This window comes from Notechis scutatus, chromosome 12, assembly GCF_049901735.1.
Source record: "Notechis scutatus isolate UNSWTSFEM ecotype Mainland chromosome 12, rNotScu1.2, whole genome shotgun sequence".
NCBI lineage: Eukaryota > Metazoa > Chordata > Lepidosauria > Squamata > Elapidae > Notechis > Notechis scutatus.
The window spans coordinates 15037451-15063571 of record NC_142020.1 but is presented as its reverse complement, the minus strand read 5'-3'; the positions used below and the strand labels follow the sequence as shown (position 1 = coordinate 15063571).

At 43.4% G+C, this 26121-nt stretch overlaps 1 protein-coding gene across 3 annotated transcripts in view; it reads right to left on the bottom strand.

Moving 5' to 3' along the window:
• Nucleotides 1–26121, bottom strand: part of MAD1L1 (mitotic arrest deficient 1 like 1) — a 301718-nt gene that overhangs the window by 84324 nt on the left and 191273 nt on the right. The window contains exon 17 of one of the 3 annotated variants that reach the window (XM_087942215.1): nucleotides 24473–24805. The exons of the other annotated variants lie outside the window; for them this stretch is intronic. Within the exon in view, the coding sequence (XP_087798341.1) occupies nucleotides 24789–24805 (17 nt within the window). The 3' untranslated portion in view covers nucleotides 24473–24788. Of the gene's footprint in view, nucleotides 1–24472; nucleotides 24806–26121 lie in introns of those variants that run through there. 3 annotated transcript variants of the gene reach the window in all.

Below are 26121 nucleotides of genomic sequence, written 5' to 3'. Positions count from 1 at the left end.
TCCACCCTTTGGTAAAAACTTGCCCTAACCGTAATCAGCTACGGAAACCAGTAGGACCCCTCTGACCTCAACATCCTCCCCGTGTTGCGTTCACCTAGCCCCTCTTTAGCTAGCATGAAGACCCCCCCCAGACTAAAAACAGAAGCTCCTCCTACCAGAGAAAAGAACTATAATCCATTTTGGGTGCCAAGGGGGATTTAATCACCGACAAAAGCTGCCACGGGTATTAGCGCATTCCAGGCACCCAACTGTGCATTTGTTTTCGGAATACAATGCAAGTCTCCCCCGGTCCAAATTCTCAAAGCCAAAGGCGTAGCAGGCGTTGGCTCCACTCAGCTGGCGGGAATAGCTGGGAGAAGAATGGGAGGAGGGATTCAGCAGCACGTCCTTAAGAATTAAGCCGCCCTCCCATTTTCCTTCCCCAGCATTGTTTGGATGGACTTTTAATTGCCAGCTTCTTCCTAGCCTTGGAGATAAATTAGCATGAGCGTGAAAGAGATTGAGCGATTCTGCCATCCATGACATCTGTTTCCCATTACCCTCCGTTTCAGTTGCCCGTCTTCCTTTCCTGGCATGGATAAACGGGCTTGAACAGGGGGTGCTGGTTGGAAGGGACCAGCCTCCTTTCACAGAACCCCGTTCCCGCCCTCTGAAAATCAATGCGAATTCTGGTCGCCTTTTGGAAGTCCTTGCTGATTTGATGTTCCTCAAGCATGGCGTCTGGGGTTTAGGCGAGCCTCTCTCTGCAAGGTTTTCCTTCTTATGATTGAAGTTGGGTTCATTTTACTTTTATTGTAATCATTGCATTACAATGGAATTGGCCCATAGTTGCAACTGATTGTAACAACAACAACAGCAACAATAATGAGAGGCATCTTGCTTAGGGGCCTTGACAGTTGTGAATGCAGATCCCGAGTATTGAGATCATTCTCCACTGTTTCTTGCTACAAATGTTGTTCAAAGACAGGGAAACTACACACCATTGGTCTCTTTTCAGAGAAATACAAAACATTCCAAGCTGCAATATTATATTAAGACGCCTATAACACATCTTGGCCAGTTTGAAGACAAATGTAAAAAAAGATCTACTTGGAAACGAGAGTTTAGTTATAACCACTATTTGGCATTTTGGGGAATGACTGATATAGAATATAGTATAATAGGCTTGGAAGGGACCTTGGAGGTCTTTTAGTCCACCCCCCTCCTCAGGCAAGAAACCCTAAACCATTTCAGACCAATGGCTGTCCAATCTCTTCTTAAAAACTTCCAGTGATGGAGCACCCACAACTTCTGAAGGTGAGCTGTTCCACCGGTTGATTATTTTAACTGTTAGGAAATTCCTCCTTAGTTCTAGGTTAGTTTTCTCCTTGGTTACTTTCCATCCGTTGCTTCTGGTCCTGCCTTCAGAAGCTTTGAAGAAGAGGTTGACCCCTTCTTCTAGGTGACAACCCCTCAAATATTGGAAGACTGTCATCTTCTCTTTGTTAGGCTACACCTGCCCAGTTCCCTCACCATTCATTGTATGGTTGAGCCATACCATCGAGCTGAGTCATCTGGTTATTCATCTATGAAGAAGATGGTGAGATCTCACCCAACGTTTTCTTGTCCTATCACAAAGGCTTGTTAACGCCATGATGCTCTCGGCTTCATTGTAACTCTCCCATCACACAAAGCAACTCACGTGTTTTAGGAAAGAATCTCTGGGATGGACTTCGCTTCTCGGCTTTTCGGCTGATGCCCTCAGGAGAAATAAAAAGCCAGAGCTTGTTGTTTCCTGTAGCAGAATACCTAGAAGGCCTAACCTTGCTTTCTGGAACAGCAAAGGCAGCCATTCAAATGTTTCTGGGGGTGGCTGATTACTTGTCTTTGTCAGCATCGAAGGAGATTTGAAAAGCAAGATGACGTTAGCAAAAGAGCTGCCATCGCCACCCACCAGTAACCTCCCAAAGTCTCACCGGCTTTTATTCCAACTCAGGAAACTTCCTTTAAGGAGGTCACTCAATTGAGCTTCAAGGATGCTGAGGGCCCACGATGGAGAGGTAGGCAGGGGAGCGGCATTGTGACCTGAAGCTTTTGTGGGTCTCTTACTGCTCGCGCAGGAATGCAACAGTCTTCTGGCCACTTCACTGACTGCAGTAGTGCAGGTTACTTCTGCTGTCTGCCTGCTGCTGGCAGTTCGACTCTCACCAGGCTCAAAGGTCGACTCAGCCTTCTGTCCTTCCGAGGTGGGTAAAACAAGGACCCAGATTGTTGGGGGTGAGAGGTTGACTCTATAAACTCCTTAGAGGGGGGGCTGTGAAAGCACTGCAAAGCAATATATAAGTCTGCTATTGCTTAGGAAGGAAAGGAAAGGAAAGGAAAGGAAAGGAAAGGAAAGGAAAGGGAAGGGAAGGGAAGGGAAGGGAAGGGAAAGGAAAGGAAAGGAAAGGAAAAGAAAGGAAAGGAAAGGAAAGGAAAGGAAAGGAAAGGAAAGGAAGGAAGGAAGGAAGGAAGGAAGGAAGGAAGGAAGGAAGGAAGGAAGGAAGGAAGGAAGGAAGGAAGGAAGGTGGCAGGGGTAGTAGTGTAGAGGAGAAGGAAAAGGGGGTATTGGGGTAGTAGTGGGAGGAGTCAATCACAGCCACCCTTTTAACTTTTTCAACTCCCACCCCACATCTACTATGGAGGGAAGATGAGGTGATTGTGCATCTTCTCATCCTTTGCTCAGATCTTCTAAGAAATGGACATCCATCACGGTTGGTCAAGGGCCACCAAGATGGCATCAAAAGTTAAAGTTCAGTGTTTATTAATATGGAGCTTGTAGTTGATCTGTTTGGCAGATAAACTCTATGTTCCTGATTTGGGATAGAAGGACGAGAGAGAGGAGAGAGAGAGAGGGAGGGAGGGAGGGAGAAAGACAGGGAGAGAGGAAGAGACGGAGGGACAGAGGGAGGGAGAGAGAGAATGAGAGGAAGAGAGAAAGAGAGAGACAGGGAGAGAAAGAGAGAGAGAGAGAGAGAAAGAGACAGGGAGAGAGGAAGGAACGGAGGGAAGAGGGAAGGAGAGAGAAAGAGGGAGGTGAGGGAGAGGGAGAGAGGAGAGAGAGAGAGAGAGAGAGAGAGAGAGAGAGAGATCTAGGAGAAGAAGTTAACCATAAGCAGGAAGCTATCATAGAAAGTGGACTGGTATTCTAGCCAAGATATCTGATCTCTCCCCCCTTGTTGGGCAGTTGATGTGCTTCTAAAACTCTCCCTTGTAGGTCTGTCTTCAAAGTGCTGCTCTTCTCCAAAACTAAGTTTCACATAGAGCTATGGGATCCTAGTGCCAGGATCTCACCTTGGATTTGATCTGGTCTTTTTAGGCAAGCCAATCTGGAAAGGCCTTGAGGCAAAACGGACTTCATGTGAAGGGGAAGGGAGGACCCTGTTTTCTGGGACATCAAAGGTCCCCCATCTCGTTCACTTTCCATGTCGAACACCTGTCCTTCAAAAGCCGTTCAATCCTAGCCATCCACCCCCAAGCGCTTACATGAACCGGAGTGAATAATTCATGCTATTTTGGAAAAACAAAACAAAACACGGGGCAAGCTTTTTCTGTCTTCTAATGAAAATGTCACTGCGTTCAAAGCAGAATTTTAACTAGCAAACCCTACAGTGAAGCAAGCTTCCATCTCCATCAGGAATCACGCTGCTGATCTCCAGAAAAGCAGAAAGTGGGCCAAACAATGATCCAGCCTGCAAGTCACCACAGGACAACCTGTCTCCAGATATTCTAGCCAGGACACAAGCTTCTTAAACTACCCCGAAGTTTCATACCTCCAAACTACAAGAAGGAAAAGCTTGAGAGGAATAAGGATCAAAATCCTAGCCCATGGGAATCTTCTATTTTAAAACACACAGACTTTAACATACAGTTGCATGCAAAGTTAGACACCCCTGGTCAAATTGCAGATTTCAGCAAATCTCTAAGTAAATAGAAGCTGACATTCCTGGTACAGTTAAACATGACATCCTTCTGCAAATTTGAATGCCTACTATTTATATGCAGCTGTTTACAGATTCCAAACAATCAAACCCTGAAATATGGCAGGTGCAGAAATCCGAACACTTTTCGAGATTAGTGCGACTCTGTCTGGCAGAAGAATCCCTTTCCGCTCATTTCAGAGTCTTTTTAGTCATTCTTTGGGATATTTTCCCCTCTTCTTTCCTTGACTCCTCGTTCAAAAGAAAAAAAGAAAATATTAAAAGAACACTGGATCTTTCAGCAAGAGAAAAACCTAAAAGGTACCTCCATGTACAACTGGAAGGACTGGCAGGATAGGAAAAGCAAAGTTTTGGAAATGGACTTCAAAGACCCCCAACTATTATTAAAAACCTGAGAAGTAGATCTCAAACATACAGCCCAGGCAAGCACATCTACACATTTTTGTCTGAGCGAAAAGATTTCTGCAGGTATGGGAAAAAATGAGAAAACAAACAGTAAGAAAGACTCTTAGCAGGCTACAGGAATTAGGTAGAAGCCTCTCTCAAAGGAGGTGTCACAAAATTCTGAATGTGAGAGTCCAAATTTCACTGTTTTCTTATTTGGGGTCTGGAAACAACTACTCCTAAGTAATTACAGTGATATCTTGGTACTCATTGTTAATTGGTTCCAAGAGGTACCAAAAACAATGAGTACCAAACCATTTTTCCCCAAGGAATAAGTCACAAGGCAGCCAACACCCAACAAATTCTAGTTTGTGTGTTGAGTACTGAATAGTGAGTACCGGGACAAAATTTTCGTGTCAAAATGCATTGAATACCACTAAGTTCAATGAGTTCCAAAGCAGTTGAGTACCAAGGTACCCACTGTATGCACTCAAGTGTGTAAAAAAGAAGTTCTCTGCACAAGTTATGTCACCTTCTATTCACTTAACGTTATTATAACAGACTTGAGAAGCGGTTAGTCCAATATAATATTGGACTCCAAAACATCTGACAAAATGAGCAAACTCTGTGCGCCTCAAGGTAAGCTCAAATAATGAATTAATATCAGAGTTGGAACATTTCTAAGAAAGATCTACCTGATGATTGACGGGTACAGGTAGACCAGCTGATCAGTCATCTATTGGAAAGAGTTCTGATTGACCGATTATGTGCCATCAAGTTGATTCTTAGTGACCACATCAAATAGATCTTCTCCAACTTGGACCTTCAGGTCTTCCAACGGCATAAACCCATCACCACTGCAATTGAGTCTATATATCTTGAGGTTACTTGTCCTCTTCCTCTCTTTCCTTGCACCTTTATCAGTGTGGAAAACCTTTAGTCCTTTACCTGAAAAGACTTAGCAAGGTTCTACTATTCCTACAGCTACATTGCAAGCTACTACAAGGAAGGTTGTTTTCAGGTTTTGGCCCATTTCTCCACCAATCTCTACCTGGTTTGGTCTTCCCACCCCATTCCAGCACACCACACTTGTAACATTACACCCGTCTATTCTATTCTTCTCAAAAATTTGCATTGTATTCTTTTTCGGACAAGGAATCTCTCTGCTCACTTAAGTTGTTAGCAGCTCCTCAAAGACTTAGCGGATTTTCTGCAACCCTGTGTGAAGGACATAAAACAAAATGGGATAGTATTAAGGTAAGGACATTTAGGAGAGGTACAGGAAGAGCTTCCAGATCTGCACATGTTTATGATCTCTGCTCCGTGGAGAGATAAAATCTGCTGGTATCATTTGCCAGGATTTTTTCAGAGGGCTGGCAGAATGAGCTGAAAAGAAGAGAGTTTATGTCGTAGGGTATTTTTAAGAGCTTCCTATGTGGTTGAGAAAAACTTGAATTAAGCCTGGGGAAGAAAAGAAGGCCTCCATTAGGTGACACGGCAATTGTGAGATTATCTTTACCAAAAGCAAAGCAGAAAACAATCTGAAATTATCTCAACTATTGGCATCTTTAAAAACCCCAAGGCAGTTTCAGAGATATGGTTCCATCATAGATAATTTCTCGTGCATTTAATATCCACTGTGATTTTTTTTTCTCCCCAAAAAACTCCTTCAATAACAGGCATTTTCAGTCTTAGGACAAATCTTCCACTCTGTTTACTTCGATCCACCAAAAAACTAAAAGGGAATCGAAATATCTCCATTTTATAAGTAGTTATGCGCACCAGTACACTTAGCAATGCATAATGAGGTTATTGTTCAGTGCTTTAATTTCTGTGACAGTGAAATGGAGCCTGTGCGTGTGGCTCGTACCAGGGTAAAAACAACTTGAATATCAACATTATTTTTCCTTTCTTCTTCCTCGCCATCCCCCCAAAAAAAAAACATTAACTTCAGGGTGTCTGTCATCTTGCATAACGAAGATTCCTTGAAGGCTCCGAAGCCTAAACACGTTCAGTTGACGTTATCAAAATACCGTCTTAAAAAAAAACACTTTCCTTTTGTTGGGTATTCACAGAACTTTTGAAGTCAAGATACTTGCGCACATCTGGAACTCTATTGGCTCTTGGTCAAGATGATTAGCCATTCCAGGTAGACCAAAAAGGAAACACACCCAAATGAATCTGGTTTGAAAGTCCACATTCTGGACAGAGAAGACCACTGGTTTGAAAGTTGAGCCAAAGAAGCCATCTACGTCAAAACTGAACAGTCCAACCGAGAGGGAGGGACATGACACCAACCATCTCCTGTTTACAACACAGTCCTTTCAGCAGTTCCATTTGCATTATTCAGATGACCCTGAGAGCACAGATAAACCTCCAAATGGCTTCAATGACTCTCTAAAAGAGTGCAAATGACCAGTTGTCTGCAGGAAATATAAATCTTTCTATGATCCACCCTTCAATCAGAACTGAAGCAGCTTTTTGGATGAGAAACGAAACGTCTTCAAGGGAAAAGGAAGCGGTTTATTTGAAAAAGCACCTTTGGGCCAAACCATGACCTGGACGAGTGAGAATCTCCATAAACATCCAAATGAAGTAATTTCTACTTTCTTGAAAGGTACGCTAATAGAATCTCGCAAGCATGAAAGTACAAATCTGCCGTCTGTTTTTCAGGCTGATGAGGTAGGCTGTTCTTTCCTGCGTCTCTTTCTCTTCCCGTTATACAGCTGTGGGCTCAATGCTCTCTTATCTAAGCATTCCCTAGGCAGCGTATCTTCCTCCATCTTTCCCCACTTGGTACTAATTTACCGAGATGTAAATTAGAGGTACCAATTGTTGGTGAACTCTATTATCTGAAACCATGGATGCTCCATTCCTTCGGTGTGATCCTCCCTTTCCCAATCTCTCACCGTAGGCAGGATGGACCCGATCGGCCATCATGATTTCCCTTCTCTCCCCGGTCACATCCCCCTCCCCCGCTTGATTGAAAAGGTCAGCCTGGCCTTCTCCATTTGCATAATGGCCGAGACTAATGGACTGGCTTCCATGGCGAGTAGCGAGGTGTCGCAACTTGCAGATGTGTCAAGGAAAACAAACACCGCTTCCCTGCGTCAGTGGGAGGAAGGAGCTCCGCAGAAGGCAATGTTCCTTTAATCTTGGGGTCAACTCTCCGGAGTAACCCTCGGAGGAACCAGCTGGCCTTCTCTGCTCCTGGCTTTAACTCCTTCGGTTTCCTCGTCATCATTTCCAAGCTCAGGGCACGTGTAATTGTCAACCCTTCGCGCTGCCCCCAAAAGTCCATTTCTTCCTTTGGCCCTTTGTCTGGAACTGAAGAGCTTCCTTTCCATGCTCAATGGCTCCTCCGGGTGTACTTTTGGAGAGCCCTCTGACCTCCTCGCTGAAGTCCCAGATCTGGGGGTATCTGCTCCCTCTTTATTGGAATATTCGTCATGTTCTACTTCTCTTCCCAGAGCCCGCTTTATGAAAACCATTTTTTAAAGACAATACTGCTTAGGCAGGAGAAAGCCGACAGACCAGCGAGGAGGCCGAACTATGAAGCCAAACAACAAGAATAACCGGGGGGAGGGGGGAACTTTGGAGAGGACAAAAGTAAAGGAAAATTCTTCCTGCCTTCTTGGTGAGGGACAAGCAAGCGGGAAAGAGAGGTAGCTCAGTTTTCAGCCATCTCTCTCTCTCTCTCTCTCTCTCTTCAGTCCTTCCAAAGAGCCAGGGTGGCAACAGTGGTTAGAAGGCAGTATTGCAGGCTACTTCTCCGACTGCCAGCAGTTCGATCCTGACCAGCTCAAGGTTGACTCATCCTTCCATCCTTCCGTGGTGGTAAAATGAGGACTCAGATTGTTGGGGGCGAGAGGCTGACTCTGTAAACCACTTAGAGAGGGCTGTAAAGCACTGTGAAACAGTGTATAAGTCTAAGTGCTAAGAAGGAAGGAAGGAAGGAAGGAAGGAAGGAAGGAAGGAAGGAAGGAAGGAAGGAAGGAAGGAAGGAAGGAAGGAAGGAAGGAAGGAAGCCATAGTGGCACATTTGTTACAATGCAGCGATGCAGGCTAACTCTGCCCACTGCCCAGAGTTTGATCCTGACCAGCTCAAGGTTGACTCAGCCTTTCGTCCTTCCGAAGTGGGTAAAATGAGGACCCAAATTGTTGGGGGCAATAGGCTGACTCTGTAAACTGCTTAGAGAGGGATATAAAAGCACTGTGAAGCAGGATATAAGTCTGCTATTGCTTGGGAAGGAAGGAAGGAAGGAAGGAAGGAAGGCATATAGTGGCACACTTGTTACAATGCAGTGATGCAGGCTAACTCTGCCCACTGCCCGGAGTTCAATCCTGACCGGTTCAAGGTTGACTTGTCCTTCCATCCTTCCAAGCTCAGTAAAATGAAGACCCAGATTGTTGGGGTAAGAGGCTGACTCTGCAAACTGCTTAGAGAGGGCTGTAAAAGCATTGTGAAGTGGTATATAAGTCTAAGGGCTATTGCTATTGCTGTCTAACACTTCAGGTACGCGACATCTCTTCCCTGCCTCCCACAGCCATTCTCACATGCCATGACAGCCTTGGAATGATCCTGTCACCACTTTACCCAACTGAGAAGATGCCGCTGGGCAACCTCACTTAGGCAGCTGGAAAAGACAGGTTGCAGAGAACCCCACCACCACAAACCTCTCCCTTGCGTAAGCTCATTTGCAGCCTGTAAATTATTCATCAGACGCAACGCTTGGAAAAAAAAGAAAACTATTTCACTTTTAAATTTTTAAATATTTAATAATTATGCATTAAATATTAATGGGATTTTATTAGAAAACGTTGGCAAAGTTGGGCAGGAAAGATCTAATTGTGAAGTTTATCATTGGAAACGGACTGAGTTGATTAAGAGGAGGTGAAAAAGCAGGTAGATCTCTCCAGGCCTGGAGGCAAGATCAAGTTTGGGTGCCCTACGAAGAATTATGCTCTTCACAGATAAAACTCAAACCTTGTCTTGTCTTCCTAGGGCAGTGAGGGTTATTGAGCTAGAATAAAGATATCGCTGACACAATTGACAGTTTCGGCCCTATGTCCTGGGCAATTTTTTTCTCAGCCTTGGCCACTTGAAGATGCGTGGATTTCAACTGGATGTCCACACTTCTTATAAACAGATAATCCGAGCTGGAAGGGACCTTGTAGGTCATCTAGTCCAACCCCCCCCCCACACCCAAGTGGGAGACCCTACACCATTTCTGACAAATGGCAGTCCAGTCTCTTCTTGAAAGTCTCAAGTGATGAAGCTCCCACAACTTCTGTTCCATGGGTTGATTGTTCTCACTGTCAGAAAGTTTCTTCTTATTTCCTGGTTGAATCTCATTCTTCAGTTTCCATCCATTGTTCCTTGTCTGGCCTTCAGGGGCCTTGGAAAGTAACTTGACCCCCTCTTCCTCTCTGGGGCAGCCCCTCAAATATTGGAAGACTGCTCTCATGTCTCCCCTGGTCCTTCTCTTCTCTAGACTAGCCTTCAACTTCTTAAGTTATTTGGGAACTTCAACACTATCAGATTAAACCAAAGTAGGTGGGTTTTGGAGCTGATGTATGACACAAAACAAGCTCGTAAGGCCCACAAATTGTGAGTAGAAGATTGTTGGTTATAATCATAGCTCCTCCCAAACATACACATATTCACATTGTTTTGTTTCTTAACAAAGCCCTTTGGGTGTAGTAAAGGAAGTGCATTTAATAATGTACATTTAATGCAATTGTATGTTTTATTGTCACCAGTGTGCTTTCCAGGGCTTCTGAGGTTTTCCAATGTTATCATCATAGACATATTATGTGTGTGTGGGGGGAGAGAAAAAAAAGGAAAGAGAAGAAATTCAGCCAATTGTTTTGTATAGACACATTTTTTTTTTTGTAGCCATCAATAGGAAAAGCAATTGGTAGGAGACAGAGCTAGAAATTCAGGTAAGCTCTCAATAGACGGGGCTTTGGAGAGGTAAGCAAAATAGCCATTCATTTCCGACAATTTCATTTTAAAAGAAAAATTCCGCTCATATTAAAAGGGAAAAAAAAACCCAGCAAACAATGCAAGAGTAACAGCAAATTGAAGTTTTCTGTTATGACTCACGGTGGTATACAGTTAAAGTGCCTTTTTAAATTATCTCTCAAACACGTGCACCGAGACAAGCTGTTTAGAAATTGCATTTGGTGATTGGAGACCTTGAGGGTGTGAGGAACGGTCCTTCATTTAGAGATCTGAAGAGCACCTGATATCATTCAGAAGCAGGTTTGGGGTGGGGTGGGGGGCTTCAATAAAATGGGGTGTTAGCCTTGGAAGCCATATTTTATTTAGAAGCTTCGAGGCCACCACATTTTTCTGCCTGGGAATTTGGGAGGGGGGAATTTAGTAGAGAGGTAGAAGATTATAGACTCAACAACATTCTTTTCTCAGAGAATCAAGGACAAGTCGCCCTGCACCTGGAGAGGAGTGTCTGGAGGAATGGCTCCAGTTGGGACGATGTTTGATTGGGCCATGTGATGGACTGGTGGGTGAAGGGGGTGGATCTTTGACTTTCTATTGGGACAGGAACTCTCCGATTCGTGTTTTCCCAGATGTGCCAATATGACAACTCTAATAAAATGGAACTTTGAGGAAATGCCTGTCTCAGAGTGGATTGGGTTGGAGTTTGTTACCTGGAACACTCACATGGGGAATGTAGCAGGCACTAAACAAATGGTTGTAAGTTCAGGAGTGCCTATATTGAGTTTCTCAGCCCACAAGAATTAACCCCAACATTCCTCAGGGTATGAGTTACAAGAGAAAATGGGTGGGGAAGTTGACTTCTAAAGAAACTTGACTATCTCTCTCTCTCTATAATCTCAATTTTCCTCAAAACTGACGTAACGCCACAGACTTAACGTTGGAAACTCTTGTCCATGCATTGACTCAGAAGGTGTATAGAGCAAAGTAGGCCATCTCCACCAACATTGGCCTCAAAGGTCTTCTTCCCACCATGAGAGCATGGCCAAGGCTGATGAGCCAGAATCTCTAAAGATCAATCAATTCAAGTAGAGCTGGAAGGGACCTTGGAGGTCTTCTAGTCCAACTCCCTGCTCAAGCAGGAGACCCTGTATCATTCCAGACAAGTGGTTGTCCAGTCTCTTCTTGAAAACCTCCAGTGATGGAGCACCCACAACTTCTGGAGGCAAGTCGTTCCACTGGTTAATTGTCCTCACTGTTAGGAAGTCCCTCCTTATTTCCAGGTTGCTTCCCTCCCTGGTTAGCTTCCATCCGTTGCTTCTTGTCTTGCCTTCTGGTGGTTTGGAGAATAAGTTGACCCCTCTTTGATGAATAACTATATTGGATCCATCAGTTTCCCAGCTCCACCTCTTCTACTCGGTGGAGAACATGTGAAGACAAAACGCTTGGACAGGCTAGAAGCTCCACTGTGGCAGAAGAAATTGTTTGCTTTGCACAAAAGATGACAAGCCAGACCTGAAATTATATGCAAATGAGAAGATTCCCTCCTTACATCTAACAGCAGAGGCAAGGCTGGCTTTCAAGAGACGCATTAGATAATTTCTGTGCCGACTTTCAAACAAGAGACATTTCCATGTTATTAACATCTCTTTCGAGCAAACAGTTTGTCACCTTTCATAAACACGATCTGAAAAAGTACAATTATCTACCCAAAGAGATTACCATTTGATGACACCCCAGGATCCAAGCTGGGGAGGAAAGAGATGTAGCATTGATGAGACTTCCTTGTCCCTCTGCAACTCTTGGGGGGGTAGATAAATTAAGCCACAAACCAGCAACCACCTACAAATAGCTACAGAAAAAGAAGGGGGAAAAATCCTTCCATCAACTTTCTTGTGGGCAGAATGTGGGATGAGAAGATGAATTGCATTTCAGGCTGGGAATTTTGAGAACTATCCTTTAATAGCTACCATGTGGAGTCTGGTTTAATTTACGGCTCTGATAGCAAGCTTTGGCTCTTTTAATTGATAGATTAATCACGTCAGGCACGGGATGATCTAGTGGTTGGACACGTAGAGCTGTGACATAGCTAGAAGCAATCTTGTTTTACTGGGGAAGCTGTTCTCAGTTGAGTTTGTACTTAGAAATGGAGGAAACGCAAATAAAGTTATGTTCCCTTCTAGTATAGGCTTCCTTTCTTGTCTAGCAAATTGTGTGGTCCATCTCTTAACGTGGACATTATTCTGCTGATAACTGAATTTTGGATAACAGGAATATTTATTTAAACTGAATGAATTGCAAAGGATTAATAATTTCTCTCTCTCTCTCTCTCTCTCTCTCTCTCTCTCTCATTCTCTCTTATCTATCATCTATCTATCTATCTATCTATCTATCTATCTATCTATCTATCTATCTATCTATCTATCTATCTATCCTCCTTCTATCATCAACAGAATTTATTATCCAAGGCTGAACTTGCTTTGAAAATAGATGTTGGAGTACCAGTACTCAAGGAAGTTTGAAAGACCTCAACACCTCCTCCCAAAAGGCTTTTGATGCTGAGTTAGAAAAGAAAATTGTAGGAGATGAGCAAGCTGTGCTGGAAGGCGGAGTTAAGCAAGCCATCAGTTTGGAATTATTGAGCCGCCACAAGAGACCCAAGTCCAGCCTTCCATGAATTCCGTTGACTCTTATCTAGCTCCAGTTTAGTGCTTGCTGTTAGTTGACCAGATTCTCACGTATATGTAGCAATTCTAAACTTTTCTGTGCTTTGAACTGAGTTCCTGGTTCTTTGCACCTGACAAAAATGCCCACCACAAGCAATTCCCCCAAAAGATCTACCAAGAAAAGGAGTGCTGAAAAAATATTGGTGGATTGAATGAGATTCCCCAAACGACCCGTCTGCTCCTTAAGGAAGAAGAAAATCAAGGCGCTCATTCCTGTGCAGAGCTAGACAAATTCACGGCCTCTCCAGCCTTTGAGGGTGGACCTTGGGTGTCCTACCTTCCATCTGATGTATCATCCATTCCCAAAGTCAGGTTCAATGTTCCAAGAACACCATTTAAATCAAATTAAGACAATTTTTGCCTTGCTGGTTATTGGAACCGGATCTCCAAATCCATTCATTCAGCAGCTTTGTGTAGAGACAATGGCAGTGTGGACAAAGGGAAGGAACAAAGAACTTTCTTCACCTCTTTCAACTTGAATTTCTCCTGCTCATGAGGTCAAACGTTAGAAAGAAAAGGACCCAAGGGAATCCTTGCAATTTTCCCTCGTAAACAAAAACAAGTGCTGAATTCTGCTTTCGCATCCTCCTGTCTAAGCCCTCTTCCTCCTGTGCCATGAATCATTATTAATGATATTTGTCAGTCTTCTCAGAAGTCTTTTCGTGGTTGAGCTGAAGCAGAACACTGGTTTATATCAAGCAATGAACAAATGACCTGGGTGGGCACAAGGAGACTGTGTCAAATACCACAAACACCACGGGGCGAGGAAGGAATCCCCTCAGGCCCACACACTGGAATTGACTAGCCACGTTTGGTCGAGAGGGAAGATGACAATTGCCCAAGAAACCGGAGTGTGGAGAAGGAAGCCAATCTTGGTATGCTTTTCACGGGTGAAAGACTTAGTCCTTGCTTTACCCCAGGCCGCGTGGGGGGAAATGTAACCTTCTTTTAAGCACAGAAAGATCAAGGAACAAACTTGAGAGGATACTGGGCTGGCAGAAGATATATATATTTGATTGAATCAACAATGAAAAGTTGATTCTCTTCAAACAGAAATTTCAGCAGAAGCAGCATTAGCAGATCTGTTAACTGCCCAGAATGGCTGGTTTTTTTATTTATTTATTTTATTTGGTTTGTCAATCGCTTACAAGATAATAGGTATAAGTAAAAACATAGTTATGAACACATGGATACATATAAGAAAAATAAAAGAAACAATAGGACAGGGACGGTAGGCATGTTGGTGCGCTTATGACTGTGAACACAGCTGGTGATTCTTCGGAGATCTTAAGGGTAGATGAGAGGCAGCAGAGAACTCCAAGTGCCTCAACCTTGTGACTGTGGATCGAATAAGGTTGATAGCCTTCATCGTCATCATGGAATGAAAGACCACAGACTGAAGATCATAAACTGAAGACTGAAGACCACAAATTAAAGACTGAAGACCAGAGACCAAAGACTGAAGATCATAACTGAAGTTTGAAGACCAGAGACCGAAGATCATAAGTGAAGATCATAAGTGAAGACTGAAGACTTTGTCTGATGAACATTTGGAAAACAGGACATACTCAGTAGAATGAGTTGTCCCCAGAAGAACATCCATCCCCCATGTTATCTTCCAACCCAGCAGAAATTAAAGTTGGAAAGGGAAGACCACAAGAGGTCACATTTTAAGAATACGCATCGGGCACCTGGTTAGAACATGAAGGCTATGAAACAACATTTTAACTCCTTTTGGTATTTTAAAGCCGTATTTTCTAGCAGTTTTCTAGATATTTTACAGCAAGAGAAGATTTTTTTTTTAAAAAAAGGATGCCTTCCCTCAGCTGTGACGCCATTCAAAATCTTGATTAATTGAAAGAATATGGATTGTGAGATCCTCAGACAGCCTTGGCTAAATCACGAATTGCTAAATAGGACTAATTGATTGATTACATGCCATCGAACCATCGTTACTGTTAGCGAGCACATAGATATCTTCTCTCCACGATGATCAGCTCTTCCAACAATGTGCCCATCCCTTCCACAGCTGTGTCTATCCATCTTGTTGCTGTTTGTCCTTCTCGTTTGAAGTAGCAATACACTTTCTAATTACCTAGAGGTTTACTACGCACATCGACACATAACATCCCCTTGGGATAAACGATGGAGCATCCCAGTACTCATGTCACATTTACAAGGGAAAGATATATTTGTATAAGGCTGTAGGGGGCTAAACCATTTTACATGCTGTATGTATTATTAATTTTTTGACAGTGGGCTTAAAAAAACCTAATTCCCCCCGCCCCGAATACTTTCAAGAAAGGAGAAGGTTTTTCGGAGCTCATCTTTTATTGATGGAGTTATTTCGAAGCCAATCTGCCTGCTTTCGGCAAGACAAGAGTTTTAAATCTTCATTTTTCTTCCAATCCCTCTGTTTTTTTTGGGGGGGTGGATTGGGGGTTGGGAGACAGGAATCGTGGCAAGATGATTAAAACATGCTAATGTATACAGTGAAGGCTCTCATTTGAAATGTAATGAATTCTTCATTTGGACCCAGGTGGAGGAATAGAAATGATGACAACAGCTGGAACTTCCTCCACCCTGTCCAAGAAAAGCAAAAAAGCAAAATCTTTCTAAATGATAAGACCAAAGAGAAAGGAGAGGGATAAAAAAGCAGGAATTAAAAGCAGATTAAGTACTTTTTTTTAAAAAAAAATCGCTTTTGCTCAAAGGATTATTCTTTGCTACAGGTGGCAGAGTGGCTAGCTACCAGAAACCAAATGAAGAGACTTGACGTCAATCAATTCCTGGTGTCATTCTCTACTCAATTGTACGCCGTTATCTAATATGCCACATGTGGCTGATTTGCGACAAATTAAATCAAAACATAAATGCAGGTAGTCCCCAACTTATGACCATTTAAGACCCCTAGCGGTTAAAGTGCCGTATTGCAGCCAAACTCTGCTCAGAGCCTAAAGTTCGATCTTGATGCGGTTGTCTAAATGCTATTTCTATTCATTTGGCAAACGGTCAAAGTTACAACACTGACTTCCAACCGGTCCTTGTATTTATGATTGTGGTAGCATCCCCGTGGCCATGTGGTCAAAATTTGGGCACTTGGCTATTGGCATGTATTTACAATAGTTGGAGCAACCAGTTGTAAGTTGGGAACTAGCTGTATTACCAATTACACCTCCAGTTTGGGGCACAAGTTTAATGCTCCTTCTGAAAACATTCCTTGTGTTTGGGTCTCACCAATTCTTGGTCAAAACAACCAAATCAGGTTGGATACATAAATTTGTGTGTGTGTGTGTGTGTGTGTTGGGGAGAATTTCCCCAGGGTCTCTGCTGCTTTTTGTAGAGACCCTGGGAAAATGTCAACAAGCCACCGTCAGTCAAAATTCATATTAGTGGTCCGCGGGATTTAAAATAATGAGCTTGGTGGTCCCTGAGGTCCAAAAGGTTGGTGACCCCTGGACTAGATGACCTACGAGGTGCCTTCCAACTCTGTTAATCTGTTAAATAACAAAAAAATGTTTATTTAAGGGGAACTGCAAGAATCTTCTTTTTTCCTTTCTTTTTTTTTTCCTTTAAGGGGCTAATGCTTGAAAACAACTACAGAGAATTCCACTTAATCATAACACTGTAAACAAGGAAGGGAGAGCGGTATTTAAAAAATATCTGAGCATGTTTCAAAATCCCTGCTGATTTAAATTAAGCAGCTGTGTAATCACTGGTCCTGCAATTTTAATGAAAATTCCAAAAGGAAATGCAGATTTGATTATCCTTATTATCAAGGAAAGATAAGATCTGAGCGGAGCAAGAGACGAGAGCGTAGGAAGGGAGCCTGCGTCTCGCCTCCCCACTCCGCCCCGTAGCTCGGTTGCCTGCGGCTCATCCCTCGATCCCAGATGGAGGGTAAGAGGGACCGGATCCAACTCCCCCACCACTTCCTCCTTCCAGCCGGAGCTCCAAAGAGCTTGGTTAAGTTCTCTTGGCCTCGGAGCCCACCGTGCTTGGGAGAATAATTAGTGATTCCAGGCAGCGTTTAACCCTGGGATCAAGCAGCGATCAGTTAATTCATATTCGGCTGCCATTCTCCTTTAACATACTTTGGGGCATGTTATATACACTTAATTAGTTGGTGTTTATACAGTGATTAGGAGATATGCAACCCTATCAAAGGTCTCAACAGAGCCATTGGCATTAGGGGAAGAGCAGTGGTTTGGGGAGAATGGTTATCCCCCCTTCAAGAAGAGTTATGGACATAGGGGAGCCCGATTCAGACGTTCACTGGTCCTAGCATTTTTCTCTTTCTTAGGGAGAACCTCATGGATCTTCTGAGCACTTCAAACTACTAGAACCTAGAACCTCATGGATCTTCTGAGTAAGCTACTAGAACCTAGAACCTCATGGATCTTCTGAGCACTTCAAGCTACTTACAAGGAGTGAAGGACACTGATGAAGAGGGAGGGATGGAGGGAGGGAGGAAGGAAGGAAGGGCATTTCACATGTTCATCAAAAATGACTGGCACTGCAATCAAAATAAGCCAGCAACTGTTGCGCGATACCAGACATCTGAAACATTAATGGTAGTTTCTCACTGGGAACTCAAATTAAACTGAGGAAGGCAATGTGTTTGGAATTTTTATGATGGAATGTGGTCTGGATTCCCAGGAGGGAGGGGCTGTACTCCAGAGGAGCAAGGGACAATGACGTTTCGATAGTTTGTGTGAGAGAAAGAGGGTGAAGACAGTCTCCTCCTCAATGGTTCCCAGAGTAGATATTCAATGGTGCACAAAATCTGCTTCAGTTTGGCAAGATCTCTGTCTATAGGTGAGGGAAACAATGAAGAAATCGATAAAGAATGCAGCTCAGACAGTTTGTGTGAGAGAAAGAGGCTGAAGATAGTTCCTCCTTAACAGTTCCCGGAGTGTATGTTTTATGGCAGTGTTAGCATGTTCTATTTTGGCAAGATTCTGTCCACGGGTGAAGAAATTTGCTTGGAAGAATTACCACGTCTGAAGCCTGACCAATTTTTTTTTAAGAGTACAAAAATAATTGATAAATTAGTAGAAGGAATAACTGCAGCTGGAAATGGGTTCAAAGGAGACCAGCGGGAAGATCAACAATGGCTCCCTATGCCGTATATTGGCTTCGCTTCCAGATCTTCAGACCCAACAACAAGAGCAGCCAATGCCTGGATGCAAGGAGAACTCCAGCTATGATAAAGTAAAACTGGCTGCTTAAACGTTTCTGCAGCAATTTCTTTTTATGAACAGTATCTGCTAGAAAGCAGCCAAGGATCACCGACGGAAGGAAATATTCAATAAGGGTGCAAGGCGAACAAAATGTATTAGTGTTAAAGAGATTAACATTATTTCACGGACACTAATGACTTTCAAAATGACAAGTTTTACTCATTGCTGCCTTCTCTGCCTTCAGCGCCATTCATCTCTCTCTCTCTCTCTTCTCCCAGCTTTCGTCGCAGCCTCCGCCACCGATGGTAGGCTGATTCATGTGCTTCTCCCTCTCCTTAAGCTGGCCTGACTAATGGCACATGCTCTGCAGGCAATATCTTAGGAGCCTGTGATTGTGCCAAGATGAAGGGTTGGTGTGAGGGTGTGAACTGGCGAATGTTCAAGAAAGCTGACCTGAGAGCGTTTTAACAAACTGCATCCCTGTGTCAACTCATACAATATTTCTCTGGTCTTTTTAAGAGTTGCCAACAGAAAGGGAGGGGGGGAGCAGTACAGCAGCTTGCAAAACCGAAACTGCTCTCCAGTTAGAATTGTGCACGGCAGAAACTTCAGTCACCTAGTTACTATCTTTGAAAACATTTATGGAATGCAGTTTCGGTTTGCAAGCGGCTGCACTGCTTCCCCCCTCCCTTTCTGTTGGCAACTCTTAAAAAGACCCTAGAAATATTGTATGAGTTGACATTACTTTGATCTCCTTCTCCACAAGGTCATTTGAAAGTTTCAGAAAAGAGACGTTGGCACATGTAAAGACTGCCGCGCAAACTGCCACTCATGGGACAACTCTGCCCTCATGGGCCATCTGCCCTGGAAAAGCACTTTGACATACGTGTACACAGTATTTGGCTTTGGAAGAATTTACACCTCCAAAATTGGGATATAAACATTTATAGGCTATATAGACAAATCCCTAACATGGTCTCAATTAACATCTCGGTCATATTAATAGATCATTTTGGATCAGCCTTTGCCTCTATTTAAATCTTTTTGCTAGAGTTCCTTTGCTATTTTTGCTTTCTTAGAAGGAAAACAGAAAAAAAAAAGTTGGAGCAGTCAGTTAGGCAATTTATTTAAAAAAAAAAAAAAGGATTCTAGGAAAGCGTTTTTTTTTTTAATTTATGCTGCTCTGGGTTTGTTTGGCTTACATGAAAGACAACGAAAAGGCTCCCATTTCTTTCCAAATCATTTTGATTTAGACATTCCTTTTGTCGTTTATTTCTGTCACAAAATAAAATCTGTTTGGATCAGTTTGTGCATCTATTCTATCTACTCATTAAATCACGGGCTTAACATACTCAGTCCCAGAACAGGGGAAGCAGCTGCTGAGATCAAAAGGAGAAAGGAAGGAGGCTTTTATTGATGAGTTTGTGAATGTTGTAGCTTTAGCCCCGTTGTCAGCATCGCATGACTAGGCACAGGAAGTGGACCAAAGGAGCATCTTCAAATCGGGTTTTTCTCCAGACAGGCCAGACTTTAAAAATACTTCAAAGAGCTCAAGAAGAGACAGACTCCAAGGAGTTTATTTATCTCAAAGCTGAAGGTTTTTTAGTTAAGAGCACGCCATTCGTTTCAACTTGAGGCTGGGCAGTTTCAGTGTTGCTTTGACAAGCCAAATAGTCTACAAAGACCCGAGAAGTGATACAATGAGTTTACTAATAGAGTGGATACTTGTAGCTCAAGGTTGCACTCTGCGGTCTTTGATGTTCTCTGAGCTTGGTGGTTTTTCTTGCAGGTGTTCCATCACCCAACTAGGTGACATCATTAATCCTGCTTGCATGAGCTCTGATGATGTGACCTAGTTGGGTAATGAAATGTCCGCAAGAAAGCAACAAAGCTCAGGGAGCAACAAGGATCTCACAGACCTCCTCCAATTCCTCCTCCTCCACTCCATAGAACACCCTCCCTTCTAGCACTGATGGTGTTACCTAGTTGGGTCATGAAACGTCTGCAAGAAAATAACCAAGCTCAGAGAGCACCAAGGACCCCACAGTCCTCCTCCTCCTCCTCCCTTCTAGCACTGATGATGTACCCTAGTTGGGTCATGAAACGTCTGCAAGAAAATAACCAAGCTCAGAGAGCACCAAGGACCCCACAGTCCTCCTCCTCCTCCTCCCTTCTAGCACTGATGATGTACCCTAGTTGGGTCATGAAACGTCTGCAAGAAAATAACCAAGCTCAGAGAGCACCAAGGACCCCACAGTCCTCCTCCTCCTCCTCCCTTCTAGCACTGATGATGTACCCTAGTTGGGTCATGAAACGTCTGCAAGAAAATAACCAAGCTCAGAGAGCACCAAGGACCACACTGTCCTCCTCCTTCCTTCTAGCACTGATGATATTACCTACTTGGGTCAGGAAAGGCCTGCAAGAAAATGCTAGGCTCAGAGAGCACTAAGGACCCCCCAAAGCCAGTCTATTCTTTCTATCTGCCACTTCTCGGGATAACGGGGAGCAGCCTGCAGCCTTCATTCTCCGGGCTCCAGGAGTGCAAATAAAATGCCGAACTCTCCATCCGCCTTCATAACTCAGCTGACGTCGCTCCTTAAGGCACGTGCCAGTCGACTGTCTTCCTGCATAGATGTTGTGTACCCCAAGTCTCAGTCTCTCTCTCTCTCTCTCTCTCTCACACACACACACACACAGAGCCTGGAAGGCTGAGCTCTTGGGGGCAATTTGCTCATTCCCCCCCCGCACCCCCCCCCCGTGGAGCCGCCCGCCAATGTATCTCTCTGACTTTCTCTGATTAAAATATCAATCTAACTGTAGGATTGATGTAGCCTCTCCTCGTTTAATATGGAAATGAGCCTCCAGTATCCCACTGCTTGGAAGATGTGTTACTCTGTTTACTTGATTGGAGAGGGAATTGCTGCTCCTGCTGTCACCACATTCAGATTTTAAGTGACAACTCGGCATATCAGGAGTCACGCAACGCACCGCTTGACAACTTTGGGGAGCTTTGAATGCAGTCCTTTCCTCGTTCGGCAGGGCCGTCGCTTCGTGGTTGGCTTTGCAGGGATGGGACGTCCTTCCCCTTGGAATGAAAGAGGCCCGTTGCCTTCAGAAGCGGCCCTTTCCTAGATCAGGATAGCCGAGAGCAGGCAAGAAGCCGAGGGTTGCGCTCCAATGGGCTTGGCCCAGGTTGCTGCAGAATTGCTCTCTCTTTGCAGCAGTTTTGGAGATCTGGGAGTAAAGAGGCAGAGGGGCCGGTCAAAGCATCCTTGCCTCCCGAAGGAAGTCTGGTTTTTCTTTGAAGACGTTTCGCTTCTCATCCAAGAAGCTTCTTCAGCTCTGACTGGATGGTGGGGAAGGATTCATATTCCTTGCAGACAGAGCTGGTCATTTGCATCCTTTTAGAGAGCCGTTGAGGCCACTTGGAGGTTTGTCTTGTGTCCTCAGGGGTCACCTGAGTGATGCAAATGGGTGAGGGAGACTTCCTGGAACTATTCCACGTGGCCTCAACGACTCGCTAAAAGGATGCAAATGACCAGCTGTCTTCAAAGAATATCAATCCTTCCATTCCCCACCATCCAGCCAGAGCTGAAGAAGCTTCTTGGATGAGAAGTAAAATGTCTTCAGAGAAAAAAACAGAAAGTCCAGCTGCCTCTTGAAAAAAAGCACCTTTGGAAAAAAAACACGACCTGGATGACCAGATACCCAAAGGAAGCCCTTTCATCCCAACTCTAGTACTTTGGTGAGTCTCTTGCCTTCCTCTCCATATCAACCATCAAGGTACCTGACCAGAAAATAAGACATGAAACTTGAACAGCTGCCATCTGATTAAAAATCCCTGCGGGGCGTTGCTAATTGAAAAGGTCCCACAGAAAGGGAAGCCGTTGCACTCTTTTGTGCAACGTGGGAAGTTGAGAAAGAGGTTGAGGAACATCTACCCAAGGGTCTGTAGGGCCTGAATGTAGAGAGAACCTCATGCCCTTGTATCCCAACAGGCTCGCAGGTCAGCGAGGCTCAAGTTCAGAAAAGACCAAACGTATGAATCATAGCGGCAGCCTGCTTCTGTCCAAAAGTCACTCTTAGTTAAGAGTCTGCGAAGGCAACGACGACGGGGAAGACTAGAAAAGGGGGCTCCATTGATGTCAGTTCATTGGACCCAAACAAAGGAGGGTTTTAGGTCCCTTAACTGCTCGTTATTCTTTCTCCTCCTGAAGGTAAAACCGCCTCGGGCTAAGAAACAATCTTCAGCCAGCCCAGGAGGATTGGCATGACAGCTCTAAAGAACATGTCTCTCTTTTTCCCTTTGCCTTTTTCTAACCCACCGTGATCCCCAAACACAAACGTTCTTTTGGTTCCTGTCGCAGTTGGAAGGACAGGAATGAAAGCTACCCTCCATCCTGGAGGAGTCAAGAAAATGGTCAGAAACTTTTTGTGGCTTTGCTGCTGGTGCCAACTCCGCTCTCTTTCTCCCCCTTGTGATCCCAGAGACATACAACCCTTTGCCTTTCTACGTCGTAAACCAACCTTTCGTGCTTGGCCTCTACACAATGGTCGAACAAGAGACAAATACAGAAACAGGAACCTTCACTCCGGCAAGAGTCAGGACGCTCAGCCGGTGTTTCTCACGCTTTGTAATTTGAAGGTGGGTGGACTTCAACATCCAGCATGCCCCAGCCAGGTATTCCACCCATGGGAATGCTGGGAGTTGAAGGCCACCCACCTTCAAGTTGCTAAGCTTGGGGCATCCTGCACTGAGCTGCAAATTTGGAGTTAAGCCTTACTGTGAATTTGAATTTTATTTGAAATTATTTGAATGCTGGATGCTCTATAGTGGATAAGAAGATGCTCCAGAGAATTATAAACACAGCACAAAAAATCATCGGTTGCTCTCTTTCTTCTTTGGAAGAGATTGCGAAGACCAGACTTCTCTCTAGAGCACTAAAAATCTCCACAGACCATTTTCATCCCAGACATTCATATTTTGAACTGTTATCATCAGGGAGACGTTATAGGTGTCTTAAAATGAGGACTAATATAGACTGAGAAACAGTTTCTTTTCCAAGGCAATAATTGTCTTGAATCAAACAGCGCATTTGTGATGTAGTCCTATGTATATAGTGGCATTTTTAAGCTATTTAACTTACTAAATGTTTTAGATAGGTTTTAGACTAGGTTTTTAATTATTATTATTATTTTAATTATTTTATTTTTTAAATACTTGTAGTGTGATTGTGATGTGGTGTTTGGAGCACTGTGCTGGAGTAGCTTTCAAATTTCATTGTATATTTGGAATGCAATGACGACAAAGGTAAAATTCAAATTCAAATTCAAATTAGGATAGGCACCTCCCAGAATCTCCCAGGTATATCCATTGGGGAAAGAGTGGTATAGATTAAATCTGGCAAGATTCTGTCTATAGGATGCAAGTAAATATAGACCTGAACTTTGGCTGGGTTGTTTTAGCACATTCCAATATCTCAGGGGCTGCCACAAAGAAGAAGGGGGCAGTCACGCTATTCCCCAAAGCACCAGAAGGCAGGACAAGAAGCAACGGATGGAAACTTAGCAAGGAGTGATCTAACCTAGAACTAAGGAGACATTTCCTTATAGTTATTAAAACAATTAATTAGTGGAATGGCTCGCCTCTAAAAGTTGTGGGTGCTCCAACACTGCAGGTTTTTAAGGACAGACTGGACAACAATTTCTCCCAAATGGTTTAGGGTCCCCTGTTTGAGCAAGGGGTTGGACTAGAAGACCTCCAAGGTCCCTTCCAACTCAAGTTATTCGGCTATTCTATTAAGAAATGTCAATGAATTCCTTTGAATGTTCTCAGAAGTGTTGACATAAACATGATCAGGTAGAATAGCTCCTACCACAAACTGCTGATGGTTGTTGTTTCTCCAAACCCTGAATTTGTTTTAGAAATCCATCTGAGCCCCCTTTTTTTGCAATTGACTCGGTATTTATAGCCTTCCGGCTCTCTTCTCTGTCCCTTCAAGCATTCTTTAGGTTTTGAACTTCCTTTCATTACCTGCTCTCCCATTTTTTCTCTGTTAGCCTTTCCCGAGGAGCCGCCAAAGTTCAGACTAAATTTCAAGATCCCTTTCATCTTTTGATGCCTGGAGGGATGGCAACGTATGTTTTAGAAGAAACGTAGCCCGGGGTTTTATAAATGCACTTTGACGTTCTTTCAGACCAAGGAGATAAGGCGATGTTGGGGGTGGGGGGGAAATAAAGAGAAAGATCTGAAACAGAAATAACTACCTTTTTATTATAAGTAGGCCAGGTTTGTTTGTTTGTTTTTTGATACGGTCCATTTGCTAATTCCACACCTGGGACAACAAAAATCGGTTGATCTTTTGTTCTTGGATGAAAAGATAAGTGCCCCACCGTTGAATGCCAACTGGAACCAATCCTCTGGATAATCGTGGCTTATGCTACTCACTGGTTGTCCAGCCAACAAGCAGATTCAATTTCCCTTCAAAGATTTAGTAGAGCGATTCCATTATTTTTAAACTCCAGTGGATCTTTCAGCAGGCATTAGAGTTCATTCAACTTTCTTAGGGAATGATCAAAATGCTTCCCCTTCTAAAAAAATGAAGAAGAGTTCTATGAGATAAATAAATGACCTCTGTGATCATATTAAGAGCAACTGCGTTCTTTTCTCTGATGAGGTAAAGCTGTTCAATACTACAGACAATACTGCCACCCTTCAAAAAGATCTTGACTATGTATCAGAATGGTCAAACAAATGGCAACTTCAAATCTCAACAAATAAATGCTCTGTCTTACATATTGGCAAAAAAAAATCAGAAAATAAAATACAAGCTGAATAGTCAAGACCTTGTTGATGATCCAAGCTCTGTCAAGGACCTTGGAGTACTCATCTCTAATGATCTAAGTGCTAGAGCCCACTGTAACTCCATAGCCAAAAAGGCATTAAGAGTTGTTAACCTAATCCTACGTAGCTTTTTCTCTGGTAATATCACACTACTAACTAGGGCATACAAAACATTTGCTAGACCAATACTCGAATACAGCTCATCAGTCTGGAACCCACATTACGTATCTGATATTAGCACAGTTGAGAAAGTCTAGAAATATTTCACAAGAAGAGTTCTCCACTCCTCTACTCGTTGTAGAATACCTTATGCCACCAGACTTGAAATTCTAGAACTTGAAAACCTTGAATTACGCCGTCTTCGGTCTGACTTAAGCATGGTATATAAAATCATACATTGCAATGTCCTACCTGTCAATGAATACTTCAGCTTCAACCATAACAACACAAGAGCACATAATAGATACAAACTCAAGGTTAACTGCACCAAACTTGATTGCAGGAAATGCAACTTCAGCAACAGAGGGGTCAATGTCTGGAATACTCTACCTGACTCTGTAGTTTCTTTCCCAAACCCCAAAAACGTTAACCTTAGACTGTCTACTATTGACCTCACCCCTTTCCTAAGAGGTCTGTAGGGGGCGTGCATAAGCACACCAATTGTGCCTACCGTCCCTGTCCTATTGTTTCTTTTATTTTTCTTATATGTTCCCATTTCATGTATTCATAACTATGTATATACTTATACCTATTATCTTGTAAGCGATTGACAAATCAAAATAAATAAAATAAATAAAAAATAGAAATGGATCTCCTAAAACGGACCTCAGAGAAGACTTCTGCAGCCGTGTAGGTCAGCCTAAGGAGACTTTGACTGCGAGTAGGATCTACTCAATTATTTTCCCCTTCAGGATATTTTCTTCCCCCTCTGAACTTTCTTCCAGTGTTATTACTATCTCTAATAATAATCTCTTTCCCCAGAACAGAATGCCACAATGGAGAACAAAAGGCTCCATTATAAAATTAAAAGACAAAAAACCCAAACACTTATGATACAACTCAC